This window comes from Cheilinus undulatus, linkage group 21, assembly GCF_018320785.1.
Source record: "Cheilinus undulatus linkage group 21, ASM1832078v1, whole genome shotgun sequence".
NCBI classification, from domain to species: domain Eukaryota; kingdom Metazoa; phylum Chordata; class Actinopteri; order Labriformes; family Labridae; genus Cheilinus; species Cheilinus undulatus.
In genome coordinates, this window is record NC_054885.1 from 27,105,470 (window position 1) to 27,121,955 (window position 16,486).

Consider the following 16,486-nt stretch of genomic DNA (forward strand, 5'->3'; position numbering starts at 1 on the left):
ACAGGGAAACTGGAATGGATAGTCATGTATATTTTTGATCTCAGGATCTTTCTCTTTGCTAAGTTATTTGCTTTATTTTTATTCAACTTAATCCAGCAAAGAAAGAGCCAGAAAAGGAAAGCAGACACTACAACGCCCACAGCAAATGACCAACTGAGTGAGTCTTCGCCGGCAGAGTCCAAATCTGGGAAGACACTTAACAGGCGAGAGAGTACACGACCTACGAAACTACTGAAGAAGGAAGCTCCAGACTCTCAGCATCAAATAGGCACAGCGATAGGACTAAGTGGACCAAGTGGAGGTCATAGCCCGAAACCGCAGGATCAACTTGGATACTGTGCTAGTCTGGTTAGGGAAATGCTGTCAAAGAAGCATTCTGCTTATGCCTGGCCTTTCTATAAACCTGTTGATGTGGATGCCCTAGGGCTACATGATTATCATGATATCATTAAACATCCAATGGACCTCAGCACCATCAAGGTGAGTTAACAAGTCCTACAGCAGTTTCCTATAAAATGTAGGCAAAAGAGGTTTTTTTGTTTAATGGCAAATTATTTTTGTTTTGTGTCATAGGCCAAACTGGAGAACAGGCAATACAGGGAACCCCAGGAGTTTGCTGCTGATGTACGATTAATGTTTTCAAACTGCTACAAGTATAATCCACCGGACCATGAGGTGGTACACATGGCACGTAAACTACAGGTAAAGATAATCTTAGACTCAAACAGATTTTTGCTTGATTAAAAAGGGTGGGCAGTTCATCAGCGTAGACTTATTATTATTATCTAACATCTTACTATTTCAAGTAACAATTCCAACTAAAGCCTACATTTAGGAAATTTAAGTTGTATTCGAGATTAGATTGCAATAAGGTAATTGAGAGAAAAGGGTTGTTTTATTAACATTAAAAGCAGGCATTTTCCGTTGGATGATTCACAATAGACAAAACATGCATTTCTTTGGATGTTGACCAAGACATTTGTCATTGTAGAAACCTAAATAACTTGGAGATTAAAAATATGTGCAAGTAATTATCATTTGTTGTTGTTTAAATGTTTGCTAAATTTGTTGTATTTTTACAAGAGAGATAATGTATTTTATGCACCACAATTAAGGGAACTCTTAAATCACACATCACATAGTAATATAACAAATTATTCAAGCAGAAAGTCTTTTTTGGTATAAATTATGTAATTTGTTATGATCAAAATGGCATAGGGATTGCCAATATAAAACTCTGAGGACCAAATTCAAAATCACACTCAAAACTAAAATAAAAAGTGGAAATTGCAGGCTGATCCAAGTTGGGTGAATTTTATTATGGCAACCTAAAGTATGACCTAGAAGTGTATTTGAACTCTGCAGGGCTGTATGCTCTCCATAAAGCACCTGGGCATGCTCCTAATGAGACAGCTGACGGTGTCCTGGGAGATCTCCCACCAGACCTGGATCAGGGCATGAGTGACCTTCAGGACAGTCTGATGTGGTACTTGACAGCATCAGATTAACCGATGCAGTACATAATGCCTCTTAATTGCTGAACTGAATTTAGATCTGTGGAAGGACAGAGTGAGTTAATGGCATCAATGCCGATGTCATCCAGGAACTGCCTAAACGCCCTGGCCACATGAGGCAGAGCATTATCCTGCACCAGGAAGAACCTAGAGCCTACTGCACCACTGTGAGGTTGCAGAGTCACTCAAACCCCAGTAGCTATCCAATGTCATCCCCAATGGATGTTGGGTTAACTTGAAATCCACTGCTAAACCGGTCATAGTCATTAGTTGCATGCTAACCAGAAGTCTCCTGGAGTTCCTTTTGTAGGGCTCTGGCAGTGCTTCTCCTGTTCCTCCTTACACAAAGGAGCAGTTGCCAGTCCTGCTGCTGGGATGATTTCCTCCCACTGCCTTGTCCACAACTCCTCAAGCCTCCATGCTCTTGAAACTGTGCAGGGAGACACAGCAACCCTTCTTGTGGCCACACATATGGATGTGTTATCCTGGAGGAGCTGGAATACCTGTACAACCTGATTGGGCTACAGGTACCACCTCATACTGCCATTAGTGTCAAGGACACCAACACAGCACCAACTAGAGGAGAACCAGTCAGAAAGGATAAGGAGAGAGCAATCGTTTGTTGCTATCACAGGAAAAATCACTCCCTTTCCTCTCCATTTTACCTGGTGTCACTTAAAACAAAAGAGGTGAAATTGATTCACAATCATTTTTTTCCTTAATAAGCAGACTGACATCCCTGAAGTTTGGCTTACTGGGTGTTATAATGTGATGATTAAATGTTATTTTAAATTTTCTGAGCTGTGTGTTTCCTTCCTTTTGCTCATTTTAGGATGTCTTTGAGATGCGCTTTGCCAAGATGCCAGATGAACCTGAGAGCAAGCCACTGGTTTCCAACCCTGCTCCTACTCTTCACCATCCTGCCCCTGTAAAGCCCCAGCCTCCTCTTGCCCATGCTGCCTCATCTTCAGACAGCTCCAGTGACTCATCCTCTGAATCTGAATCCTCGACGGATGACTCTGAAGAGGAAAGAGCCCAGAGATTGGCGGAACTTCAGGAACAGGTCAGTGAGCAGATAAGTATGGCAGTAGCAGGAAACTCGTGGTCCATTCCTTATCTTTGTTGAGAACCAGTCTTTTCTCTTGGCACAGTTGAAGGCTGTCCATGAACAGCTGGCTGCCCTGTCCCAACCACAAACCAGCAAACCAAAGCGAAAAGAGAAGGAAAAAAAGGATAAGAAAAAAGATAAGCATAAAAAGAAAGGAGGCATGCCCAGCCTTGTAGAAGAGATGCAAGATGCTACACCAGTTCCACAGCTGTCTAAGAAGACAAAGAACAGCAACAATAACATTAAAGAGGCTGTACCCAAGAAGAAAACCAGGTGGGTAATTCACTTGAATATAAATGTTCTTCATTTCACACAGAGACTCACAGCAACTCTTTAATGCATGTCTTTAGTCTTCAGCTTAACTTGGTACAGCTAAGAATACTCTTCTAAAATACAGAATCCCCTTACTGTCGCCTTTTTGGGGTAATTCTAAGCTGTATGTCTAAGCTGTACAGTCAGAACCTGTATGTCTTTTCATATAGTTGTGTTTTGCTTTTTAAAAATTTTGTTGTGCTTTAGAAGTTTATCATTTCAAATGGACAATTTGTTCAATTTGCACTTGACTCCGTTTTGTGACAATACTTTTCTGGATAGTCGTTATAATTTAACTATAAACTATAAATGTTAAATCTATGTTTTTGGTTTTATAACACTTTGGGCTTTGTTGCCAGAATTAGTTTACCTTAAGGTTGTTTTTTTATAAACTTATTGTAAAAGAAGAAATTAAAAAAAACAGACTACCTGCTAATACATTTTTAAATCTCTGTAGTAAAAAGGAAGGGATGAAAGGCAACCATCCCTCCAACCTGCAGCCAGTCCCCAGCTTAGAAGATGACCTCGGGCCAGCTGGGTCCTCAGTTTCAGGGGAAAAGTGCAAGCCTATGACATACGAGGAGAAGAGGCAGCTTAGTTTGGACATCAACAAGCTTCCTGGTGACAAGCTTGGCCGTGTTGTGCATATCATCCAGTCCAGAGAGCCTTCACTTAAAAATTCAAACCCAGATGAGATTGAGATTGACTTTGAGACACTGAAGCCTTCCACTCTACGTGAACTCGAGAGATATGTGTCTACTTGTCTTCGCAAGAAGAAAAAGGTTGCAGGTAAGCCACATTAGAAAACTTACCTTTTACTTTGAGTTTTAACAACTTAGTGTGCACATTTATTTAGATGATGAATATAAAATTACAATTAGTGATTCTAAATTTAAAGGGGACATATTATGCACTTTTTCAGGCTTTTCTAGCAAGCATATGAGCCCCTGGCCTGTCCTCAATCCCTCCAAGAATCAGACCGCTGCACCCCACCCTTTCAGAAAATGTGTGCTGAAACAAGCTGTTCTCAGATTTTCCCCGATTTTCCTCTCATGATGTCATGTGGGGAGTTAGCACGCCCCCAGGTTCAGTTGGCCCTCCCCACTTGGAAGAAAGTTCCACCCTCCTCTCCTGATCCTCCTCTCAGCTGCCAGCTGAGAGGCGTGTAGTCCTGGGCGGAGTCAGACAGCTCATTAACACAGCAGGGCTGAAACAGAGGGGTTTTTGGACATGCAAAAATCCAATATTGGAGTTTTTTTCAGCAACAAACTTTCCAGGCATGTTTTGGGGACCTCTGAGACCAATATAAACGTGTCTTAAAGGAGTAAGATGTGTGACCTTTAATGTTATTTTTCTTGTATAAACCCTTTTTTTCAGTGGAGAAGCCCATAGAATCCATGGCTACCTCCAAAAAGGCTGGATCATCTTCTGAGAGCAGCGGCTCCAGCTCAGACAGTGAAGCAGAGGGGACAGGTGACTTGATGCACATTTGACCTCCTAAATACCCATATCAGAAACAGGATATTAAGTGATAAATCACCATTTCATTCTTTTTTTAGGAATGATAAAGCAACAGAAGAAGAAGAGTCAGTCAGTGAAGGAGGGGAAAAAGACTCATTCTCACGTTCAAAGTGGCCCTGCTCAGACGGGGCTTCATTCCCAAGCTGCAGGACTTCAGTCCAGCAGTCAGTTGAAGCACCTTCAGCAACCACATCAACCTTCTCCTGCAGGCTTTATTGTGCCCCCTGTAGCACCCCTGGAATCCTCACAGTTACTGGAGACGAGTTTTGAGTCCCTGCCACCTTTTGGCCAGCCCCTCATGCATCTATCCCACCACACAGGCAATTCGTCCTCACCTGCACAGCCACATCTCAATGCTCATTCTGCTGGGCCGGTGTCCCCTGAGACACACCCCTTCCTCAACCAACATCCCATCCTACCATCTCCAGGTAAAACTCTATACAGCATGCTGCACTTCTGATGGAATACTAATGGCTGTTTGGATGTGCTGTAAAATCTTCTGTACAAGGCACACTTTTAATAACTTTTTTTTTGGCCTGCATTTTGTGTACAACTGTGATTGATATACAAGTATAAAAGGCCAAAACATTGCTATCATGACTACAAGTGCAACCACCACCACCATCACCCAATGCCTGTAGACAGATAACGTAGTCTCTTATGTTTCACTCCAAACAACAGTTTTGTTTGAGTTTTAAGTAAAGAGTGGGGATTGTATTTTGTTGATCTTTATTGATAGGACAAAAGAAAGTAAAAAGGGATTACTCAAAATTACACTGTACACTTGATAGTTTTCAAATATTTTGTTTTAAAAGCGCTCACAAAGTTAATGTGACTTTGATATTGTTGCAAATATAACATTTTTTATTCTTGTGCAAAGAATCACAATCACAAAAATATCCTTGAGGTTGAAAATAATTTTGCTAAATCAAATTTGTATTAATTTTTGTCTTTTTCTTTCTCTGCCCTCGCATTACGCAGCCTTACACAGTACCATGCCTCAGCAGCCTTCTCGACCCAGTCACAAGGCAGCCCCGCTTCATCCCAAACCCCCTCAGCAGCAACCAGTAACTCCTCAACAGCAGTCGGCCCTGCAGCAGCCACAACAACCGCAGCTTCAGACCCCGCCAGCAGCACCACCACCACCACAGCACCAGCTCTCTTCTCAAATCCTCCACCCTCCTCAACCTCTGCACCAGCAGCCCATGTCCCCTCCAACACTCACACCCCAGGGCTTGCTGTCCTCCCAGCCTCCCCAGATGTTGCTCGAGGATGATGAAGAGCCAGGGTCTACAACGCCTATGAACCAAGTACAGTTGTACCTGCAGCAGTTCCAGCAAGCCCGCCAGCCCCAGCAGACCATGCAGTCACTCCAGGCGCAGGCTCGTCAGCAGCAGCAACAACAAATACAACCACAGCCAGGACAAACGTCTCTTCTACAGTCTGTACAGGCACAATCACAACTCTCCTCCCAACCCTCACTGCCTCCTCCACAGCTTCCTGTTCAGTCCCAGGCTCAACCAGCCCCATCACACCAGGCGCCATCCCAACAGATTCCTCTACACCAGGCCCGACACTTGCAGCACGCTCATCAACAGCAGCAGCCACAACAGCAGCAACTGAACTACCAGCAGGGTCCTGGACTTGCTGGTCAGTCCCAAGGATCACAACACAAGGTATCCATGCCCACCAACAAAGCACAGCAAATCATTCAACAGCAGCAAGAACAGCCTTCCCCACGCCTGACCAAGGCTGACCCTTACAATGCAGGTGAGTGGGGGAGGATGAGATGAAAATCTGTTTGTGATTTGCTCTAGAGATCAAACTGCTGAAGTTTTTCTCCTCTCCCTTGTTTTGACAGGTAATGTGAGGGACAACCCTTCCCCGCTAATGATGCATTCCCCTCAACTCCCTCAGTACCCGCCTGTCTCTCACCATTCTCCCCCTCACAACATGCAGTCCAAAAAGGTGAGAAATACACTCAGTTTGAAAACAGGCATGTGAAAACATATCTCAATATTCTCCCCTTAATACTTGTCTTTTTGAATTTGTTTGCAATGTAGCAGAGGGCACCTGGAAGTCAAGCTGGAATTAAAGAGGACAAACTTCCTCTGTCACCAGTGATGAGAGGAGAGCCGTTTAACCCTGCAATGAGGCCAGACCATCATAAACATCCAGATAGTAAGCCTTCTCAACCAAGCCATGGCCAACCGAGTTAGTACCAAGACTTTTTTTTTTCTTTTTGAGGATGACAATGCAGAATAAGAAGCTGATAATGAGACGATGTCTTTTTGTATTTGTCCTTGTGTTGAGAAGATGTGAAGTCCATGGACAGCTCACGACCTGTCATCCGCTCCTCTGAGCCAAGTGGACCACCACCCTCTCTGCAGGAGAAGGAAAAATTCAAGCAGGAATCAAAGACCTCAACTGCCTCCAAAAAAGTACAAGTAGGTGTAATACCCCTTTGAAATAAAAGGTTGTCCTCTTTCAGTTGTTAATGTTTGACCTTTATTTGATTTCACCTTGCAAGTTTTTTGATTTTGTGCAAAACGGTAATGACCTATTCTCCTCATCTCTGTGTTGGTGCTTTCTCAGGATGTGAAACTGAAGAATATGGGCTCATGGGCCAGTCTGGCACAAAAGTCAACATCCACGCCTTTATCTGCAGTGAAGTCATCTAGTGACAGCTTTGAGCAGTTTCGACGTGCAGCCCGGGAAAAAGAGGAGAGGGAGAAAGCCCTAAAAGCCCAGGCAGAGCAAGCAGAAAAAGACAGACTACGCAGAGAGCAGGATAAACTGCGGTAAGGTTGTCTAGAGGCAGTGGCACCACCAGTTGTAATCCTGTACGCCCTGTGCGTACAATTTATTACTGATATATACATGTTTTTTTTTTTTTATGAAAATAAACCATAACAGCAGATAGTGTATTTAATGGGTTTAGTTCTTTCCATTTCTTTACTTTTTCTTTTCCTGAGTTGCAGTCTTTGGCTGTGTCTGCTGACAAACATCATGATGAAAATACAGTTGGAGGTGTGTGATTGGTGCAACGTAACTTGTAGTGGTAACAGGTCAGAGGTTATTTTTATGAAACATGTCTGGTGCTGAATTAACCTTGCGAAGCAGATGGATACGCCCGTTTCCTTGTTTCTCACTGGCAAATCCATTTTGCAAAGCTCCCGTCTGAACCGTTTGGGCCCGGTTAGAAAGTGACTGGACCAATCAGTGACGAGGGGCAGTACTTTCAGGCGCGGCAGAGTCGTGATGTAAGCAAGCAGCAACAAGAGGCCAGTGCAATTATGGCAAAAGAGCTTAGTGGTGCGAAAGCGCCAGCTTTATTAGAACTTGATATATTTCTTCGTTAAAAGAAGAACAAAGAACAGCAGTGAGTTGTTTCCTTTTCAAAAACGACAAAAGTCGTGTACAGACATGTCTTTAGTCACCATGGTTTGGGTTATTCCTCAGTAACCGCACATGTGCACCTCGGTCGCAGCCACATCACTTGTTTGTTGCTCTGATTGGCCCGTTAAGATGTGACAGACTCCAGATGGATGTGTGAAACAAATCCATCTGCTGTGTCAGGTTAGCGCTGAATTGTTTGTGGGGAAAATGTAAAAATCTGGAGGTTTTTTTTGAATGAGAATCTTTTTACGAGGCTTTGATGCCCAATTTCGACACCGCTGATGTGGATGTTGAACTTTGGGAATGGCAGAATAACCAACTGTGGCACCTGCCAGGTTCTTCAGAAACACTCTTGCTTGATGTTCTTTTGTTGATACTGGTATCAGTACTGAGAAGGAATGGGGGGTAAAAAACATGAATATTCATAACAAATTCCTCCAGTTTATGTGTCCTTTCCACCAGCAGCACTACTGACTGTGTGTGAAGTGAGGGAGGAGGGAGAAAAAGAGAGCGCATCTGTGTCATAGATGGAGATACAGACTTTAAAACTTATTTAACTTTTTTTAAAAAAGTTTAAAAAAAAAATGCTTGAACTATAATTCCATTCTGTACACGTCGTCCTATCCTAGTACTGAGCCCTCCTTGGGCTGTTTAAGTAAGTTAAAACCATCTAAGAAGTATGACACTGGACTGGCACTGATGAACATTCATAGGGATATTTTTATAGATAAAGGAGGCCATTCTGAGAGTTTGGAGCAACAGAGATTTGATGAAAAATGTCCTTTGAGGTTGAAACTCCCTTAACTGGCTTGTTGTTGTTAGTAGTGGATAAGTTGTTGTATTGTGGACAAAATCAGCATCCATTGAAGTGTTTGTAAAACCCTAAGAAAATGGCTCTACATGTTTTCATGACCAAAGGGCCATTGTACAACTTGTTAAATTAAATGTTTTAGAGTTAAAGATTGTATTGGAAGATGATGTCAGTTTAACTTTACAGCTATGAAGACCTGTTTAAAAGGCCTTTATCTTGGAGGCCTATCATTGATGGTTTATCCATCCTCAATAACCCATTAGAAATATTTCTTTGTTTGGTTGATAGTAAGTTAAAAATGTACAATAAAGACACAGGAAACTCAGGGCGATAAGATGATGTGTTATGCCCTCTAGTGGCTATACAGCAGACCAGAAATGTCACTGAGAATCAAGTGTAGGCTTTGTGGAGGGGTTTTTTCAGGCAGCCAAAAACATAGAATCTTAGCTAAATGGTTAATAAATCTTAAGAGTAAGGTAAAAATGGAAGATGCATACTTTCTATAAAAGTGATGTTGGTTATAGATCTTGTAGTTTCATCTTTTGGTCAGCCTTTATCAGCTAAATATCTAGGCTAGTACCAGATCTCTATGATGCAGCTGTGTACCCCCAAGAGAGAAAATCAACTGCATTTGGCATCACCTGGTGTGACTATTTTGGGCCTCATATTTTCCAGAGGTCGAGATGAAGAGGACGTCATAGAGCCAAGCAGAAGGGTGCACGAGGAGCCACGCAGGCGTCTGGAGCAGCACATCCAAGCTCCTTCACAACAGCAACAGCAAACGCAGCAGGAACCCCAACCGACTACCATTCAGCAACCTCCTCAACCCCCTACGCCACCTCAGCCTGCTGCTCAGAACCCACTAGACCAACAGAGAGAACTAGCACGTCGTCGAGAGCAGGAGAGGAGGAGGCGAGAAGCGGTGAGATAAATATTTATGAAGTTATTAATCATGAACTTGAAGTTGACACTCCTCAAAACTTGATATGATTTGCACCGTAGTTCTCAATGTAAACACAAATATAAAATCAAAGTTTATCTTTCATATGGTTCTAGCTGTGTGACAAATTTTAGACATAGTGCTTAAAGCCAGGGGTGGAAAGTAACATCACATTTACTCGAATTACTGTATTTGGGTAGTTCTTTAGGTACTTGTACTTTTTTGAGTACATTTTGGAATCAGTATTTTGACCTCTACTTGTAAGTTTCAATTATAGTAACTTTATTTTTTTCCTTTAAAACAATACTCTTGTACTTTTCCACCTCTGTTCACTACAGAGTAGCATATAGGGAGCGAATGATTCCTCATTACATTCCAAAACAGCTGTTGTATTTTACTTTATTATTACTATACAACTCCTCAGGAGCTACAAGGGATGGACAATTTGGGAAAAATAATCTATTTGGGTCTTTTTCCCCCAATATTGCAATTAAACTTAATTATTTTTAAAGTTTCTTATCTTGCGTGTTTTTCAACAAACACAAGTAACAAATAATTCTACATTATAACCAACACAATGATAAATATATGAAACATAAACTGTTATCTCCTGTAGGCCAGGCCTACATGTGAGGATTGAATTAGATGATGCATGAATCAATATGAATTTCACACTTTTATTCATATACTTTACTCTCTTAAAGATCATTACATAGCAAAGTTCTGATTTTTTTGGAAAAAAAATATCTAACAGCCATTATGTTGACTCATTTCACAAATTCAGTATGAATTGTTGTATTGAGGGGAATGAACATTTTTATGTCATTCTCTTCCTGAGGCTAGACCAGTTGAGAACCACTGGTGTAGGGTAAAGTATCTCTGCTGCAGAAAAAAAAAAAAAAAACAAAGGTAGCACTTTAGGTTAGGGATCAATTCTCACCATTAATTGGCTGCTTAATAGCATGCTTATTTGTAGCTCACTTACTGCTTATTAGTCATTAAGAGCTTATTAGAACCTTATTCTACAATGCCATAATCTATGAGTAACAGGCTATTAACTAAAAATTTCTGCTAATTAAGCCTCTTATTACTGCATATTAGTAGCATAGTAGGAAGCTGATTCACATTAATTATGATCTTAATATGCTTTGCTGAGTAAGACCTTTATAAGATAGTATTAACACAGGAATAGTTTGTCTCCCTTCATTTCCCTGATTAGATATGGTCTATTCTCAAACAAAGCATACAGTTTCTACTCTAAGTAATGTCCAAATAACTTCTAATTAAATGTTTGTAACTCAGAATATGTACCCCAAACTAAAGTGATGCCTTGGTCATCATGTTACAATTCTCACCATTAATTGGTTGCTTATTAGCATGCTTATAAGTAGCATACTAACTGCTTATCAATCTTTATCTGGAGCTTATTAGAAACATTCTACAATACCATAATCCATGGTTAATAAGCTGTTAACACAGAGTTTTTGCTGATAAACCTCCTTATTACTGTATATTAAGAAGCTGATTCACGTTAATTATGATCTTTATAAGATAGTTTTACCACAGGAATAGTTGTGGTTCTCCAATATGGTCTTTTCTCGTGAAATAAAGCAGACAATTTCTACTCTTAGTAATCTCTGAATAACTTCTAATTAAACCTTTGTCACTCAGAATATGTGCCCCAAACTAAAGTGAGGTCCCAGCCCAGCCCTTGTATCTACGCAGTACATCAAGTAAACTTGAAATGAAATACTTTTTACTCTTACTTTATAGCTTTATAGACCCATACTTTAACATTTACTTGAGTAAATTTCAATCAGAGTAGCTGTATTTTCAATTGAGTAGAATAGTCCTGTATTTTTCTACCTCTGTTTAAAACTTTGTTTGTTCCTTTTTACAGATGGCGGCAACTATTGACATGAATTTCCAAAGTGACTTAATGGCTATCTTTGAGGAGAACCTTTTTTGAGGAGAGGAGCTACTGAAACGTAACTGCAAAAAAAAAAAAACCCTTAGGATTATGTAAACTTCGTCTGAAGAGAGTTTTGGTGACCATGAACCACAGAAAGACTGACTAAATGTGGATGTGACAGGCCCTGAGTACAATAGTAGGACGGGCAAACACATCTCGCTTTGCCCCAGTGGACTGAAAACGCAACACGTGGGGATCATCTCAATGTTTTGGATGTCGTTTCTTGGGAATTTGGCATTGCCTGCCTGATAGCTCACAACAGGAGAAAAAGGACCCCTGTTGGCACAGTTGCCTTTCTTACACTTGCTTCTTACAGTGTTTGTTGGTGCAACAGTAGTTTGCAAGACTAAAGACATCCCAATATCTATGAAAATGCTCTGATAATGTACTGACAGACTGTGCAGAGGTGTTTTGAAACTGCCAGATGTCTGAGGATGTGAAGAAGACTGACTGGTCTTTTTATGTTCTGTTGTGTTTTTATGGTTGTATGTGAACACATGGCATAAATGGGGGTGGGGGGCAGCTTCCATACTGTAAATCGTGTATATTTCTCAGTAGAGAAGGTACAATTTGCCTTACACTTCTTTCCTAAACAGACCATTATGTTCTGTGGCCTGCACATAAGGAAAAACCAATAACATTTACAACCAGGAGAAGAAGCAGCGCAGAAACTTTTTCATCAAGTATCTACTGTAAAGAAGTATTTTCTTATACTATGATAACTGTTTATTTTGGATCTTTATTTTCTTTTTTTTTCTCTGTAGGTCTTTGAATTTTCACACCAACACACTCCGCCACCTATGTCTATGCCAAACAATCCATTATCTTTTATGCTAAAATACTTTTCCTAAAACATGCTAGGTAGCTATTGATCAAACAAACCCTGGATATATGCATTATCATAGTTTAAGCAAGTATTTATCAGAAACCGAATCATCCTTCTTTGTGTGTTTTAATTTAAACATGGACTTGTTAGCAGAAGAAGGGAAACGTCCAGCTCTTTCTGGGCTTTAGTTTAATTATGATTTCACTACAAGTGTTGCACCAGGAATTGTATTAAACTTTCTAGAAATAATGTTTGAAATGTCCATATCATTGGCCTGTTAACAGTCACACTACTGGATCAGTTTTCCTTTGAGTAGCTGGGCTTTCCTTTGGTGTTCCCTCTTTGTGCACTCTGATCTTAACTTGAAGGTTTTGATCAAATATTTTAACCGGCAGAGCGCTCAAAGCAGGAATGGGACAATCAAGGGAATTAAAGAATTGACACATTTACATTTTTACTCAGATCCGGTTAAAAACGGCTGAAAGGAGCTCCCATTTGGTTTTTTCATCAAATCGTCTAATTCACTGTCGGCAGTATCAAATAAAAAGACAAACTATTACAAAAGTTTTGAAGCGAAAATGTTGAAAAAACATGTTTGATTTTTATCTTTGTTCTTGTTCGATAATAGTGGATGTGAGTTATAATTCTGTTCTTAGAGACATTGATTTGACCGGGGATGGGCTGAAATCTGAATGCATCTCGTCCTCTTCACTTGTCTCTTTTGGTGTTTTTCTCCAGTGCCTGTATTGTATTGCAATTCTCGTTGGCTTATATTACACTTGGAGGGAGTTAAAGTGAGTCGAGAGTAGGTGGTGTAATATTTGAACGGGGAGCGAGATTTTTGGAAGAGTTTGTGTAAAAAAAAAAAACATAAAAAAATTACTAAAAAAAGTAAAGACAGCATTTTATATTTTACCCGTTGTCAATATTCGGGTTTTAAATTTAGTTTTAGCTGGACTTCTATGAGTGTACACACCCAACAACTTCTTTCTCTATTTGTTCAATCAGCAGATTTTAGGTAGATATGTTCAGCATTGCCACACTAGCGTTTATGTCTGGTCTGTGAGTGTGACTTTGTAAATTTGGACGGCTGTGTGACTGCGTGTTTGTTTTTTTGTTAACGTTTTTTAAAGTGTGTGGTGCAGGGAGGCATGTTCCCCGATGTAGATAAGCATTCTATTGATGAAGAGAATAAACAGATAAACAGTACTTCAGGAGAACTTGTTTCTGTGCTTAAGTCACCTTTTTAATTTCTATCAAGTCCACCTTATATGAGTATAGACTTTTTGTTATTAGACTGGTTTTGAAAGGGTAAAAAAAAAGCGACTTCATTCCTATTTAGCCCTATTTTTCTTCTCACAATAACTGTTGGACATAATGTGCCATGAGTTTCCACAGAGAATGTGCTGACCCGCAGCTCAGCCCAGAGTTTGCTTTATTCAGGTATTTTATTTTGTGTTAAATTTGTTCTGTTTTGGGGTTTTTTGTTGAAACATTTTCCTCGATTATTGTTTGGTATGTGAGTGGTCTATCGAGGTCTCTGATTCAGTCTGTTATGATCATTGAATAAACTCATCTGTTTTATAGAAAATAAAAAAATAAACTAAATCCTGCTTATGTCTTTTTTAATATTGAATTTACAATAGGGTTTGCTACTGATTACCCAAGCCCACCATAGGGGTAGGGCCCTTCAGAACCTCGAAATGAAAAGAGTGTTTTCACTTTTTTATTTTTTCCCTTAGTAATTATTATCAAAGTCACTAACAGGATTGTTCTTGAGCAAGACGAGGGTGGAGGAGAAGAAAGCAGGGACAGAGCAAGATGTGGCTAATTAACACATAAACTAATGTGAAGGAAATACAACAAGTAAATTGAAGTTAACCATAGCAAAAATAGGGCTTATTGATATAGGGAAATACAGTCCAAAAATACACAAACATTTTAAGATCTGTAAAATGGTGCGACATTTTCTCCTCCACTCTTGCATCCCTGTTTTCAACTCAATCCACAGTCTGTTAAATATTAAATAACAAGGCTGCTTATGAGGATAAAACTACGTGGTTCATAGTCACACCAAGAATTATTTATCTAAGTTTGGGTATTCATGCACACTTGCTGTAAGACATTTAGTTCCCTGCCAGCTCCTGTCTGAAGAGCATGAGTTCATCTATGTGGTCAGAAAATTACAAGCTTAAAGATGAGCAATGCATTAACTTGAAATTTTCATTGAACTTAAACTAAACAGTAGACAAATCTTTTGGTACATTAACTGAGGTGTATGGGGAACACCGCATGTCACGTGCACATGTGTTTGAATGACATATTGGCTGGCCAATCAAACACAGTCATACTATGGTCACCAAACCAGTTTCTGGTAGTTTTGACTTCCCTGTGGACAGGTGCCAAGTCCTGCTGGAAAAGGAAATCAGTAGCTCTATAAAACATCTCAGCAGATGCAAGCATGAAGTGCTCTAAAATCTCCTGGTAGACGGCTGACAGCAATGACTCTGGACTTCATAAAAGACAGTGGAGCAACAGCAGCAGACAACACCAGAACCATCACTGTGAAAACTTCCCACTGGACTTCAAGGACTCTGGATTCTGTGCCTCTCCGATCTTCCTCCAGCATCCAGGATCTTGATTTCCAAATGAAATTCAAAATCAACTTTCATCTGAAAACAGGACTTTGGATCACTGGCAGTGGTCCCTCATTTACATGGGGGAGATAAAATAATTTAGGATAGCTGATTAGTGCAATGTACATATGAGGTGAGGCATTTTACCACAGAGCCTTCTTACAGTGTTATAGTGACAGTGAATAGATAAATCACTTACCGAGCATGAGTATGGTAAATAGACTTAAAAAGTAATTAGTATGGAAAGTAGATTAATTAGTGCAACATGCATATATGATGAGGCATTTTACCAGATAGCATTCTTACAGCATTTTAGTTACAATAAGTAGATAAATTACTTGCAATTTTTTAGTACGGTAAATAAATTAAGTCAGTTATTAGTAAGTTAAGTAGATTAGTTAGTGCAAATAGTACAGAAAGAAAGTAAGAGAAGAAAGGCTCAGCCTCAGGGATCCTTTCCACAATGTTAAAATATTTTGAGGTTGTGGATGTTTGATTTTCTTGAGCTGTAAGCTGTCATTACGATTTAATGAAAGACGTCCTAAAATAAATCACTTTTTGAGTATTGATCTAGATTATCTGGTTTTCTAACTTTTTGTACCAATTTACAGGAAAAAAGGGAACTTTTCTGTGATATCGTAATTTCCTGAGATCCACCTGTACTACTTTTTAGGTATATCATACCACGGCCTGTAGAATTTCTATGTGGTTTCAGCACGCAGTGTCTTACACTGCAAATATAATTTCATTTAGTTTTCTATATAAAAAGTAATGAGATATAACATTATTGCAGATCACAGAGTATAATGCCTGCAATAACATTAATTTGGTCTATTTTCTTTATTAATTGCAGAGAATTTGAAGTTAGTTGTTTGATGGTGCCACAGGTTGGACTAGGGCCTGAGTAACTGACCGTGGATATTTTTTCTTGTTTTGTATGAGTGGTACTGGTATTAATACTTAATAATAGTGGTACTTATATTAATACTTTTTTATTTATCAGACTAATTCAGACGAAAGAAACTGCTTTTAGCAGGTCAAAATTTCAACATAAAGGTTAATGAAAAGTTGTTAACTCGTTTGCTAGTATTTTGTTTAATTTGTTAGCTCCTTTTGCTGTTGGGCTCGAGTATCGGTAAGCTAGTTTAGGTATTTTTACCAGAAGTGTATTCTAAATTCAAGGGGAAATGCTGCCCTCTTGTGGACGCATGGACAAACGGCAGCCAGTCAAGGTAACGTCAATAGTTATGATTCTAACACTTATTTTTTCGGACTATTTTAGACTACAGACACTGCTTTAGCAGGTCAAAATTTCAACATAAAGGTAAACGAAAAATTGTTAACTCGTTTGCTAGTGTTATTTTTAGTTTGTTAACTCCTTTTGCTGTTGGGCTCGAGTATCGGTCAGCTAGTTTAGATATTTTTCCTCAAGCGTATTTTACATTCA

The 16,486-nt window shown here is 39.8% G+C and overlaps 1 protein-coding gene across 2 annotated transcripts in view; it reads left to right on the top strand.

Moving 5' to 3' along the window:
- The window catches only part of brd4 (bromodomain containing 4), a 50,464-nt gene extending 36,453 nt beyond the window's left edge, over positions 1–14,011 (top strand). For both annotated transcript variants that reach the window (XM_041816841.1, XM_041816840.1), the window contains exons 6-19: positions 97–480; positions 574–702; positions 2,347–2,577; positions 2,666–2,895; positions 3,392–3,723; positions 4,312–4,407; positions 4,494–4,883; positions 5,437–6,225; positions 6,317–6,423; positions 6,519–6,669; positions 6,772–6,902; positions 7,051–7,256; positions 9,341–9,587; positions 11,506–14,011. In XM_041816841.1, the coding sequence (XP_041672775.1) occupies positions 97–480; positions 574–702; positions 2,347–2,577; positions 2,666–2,895; positions 3,392–3,723; positions 4,312–4,407; positions 4,494–4,883; positions 5,437–6,225; positions 6,317–6,423; positions 6,519–6,669; positions 6,772–6,902; positions 7,051–7,256; positions 9,341–9,587; positions 11,506–11,574 (3,492 nt within the window). In that variant the 3' untranslated portion in view covers positions 11,575–14,011. The remainder of the gene's footprint in view (positions 1–96; positions 481–573; positions 703–2,346; positions 2,578–2,665; positions 2,896–3,391; positions 3,724–4,311; positions 4,408–4,493; positions 4,884–5,436; positions 6,226–6,316; positions 6,424–6,518; positions 6,670–6,771; positions 6,903–7,050; positions 7,257–9,340; positions 9,588–11,505) is intronic.
- Positions 14,012–16,486: the final 2,475 nt, after the last annotated feature.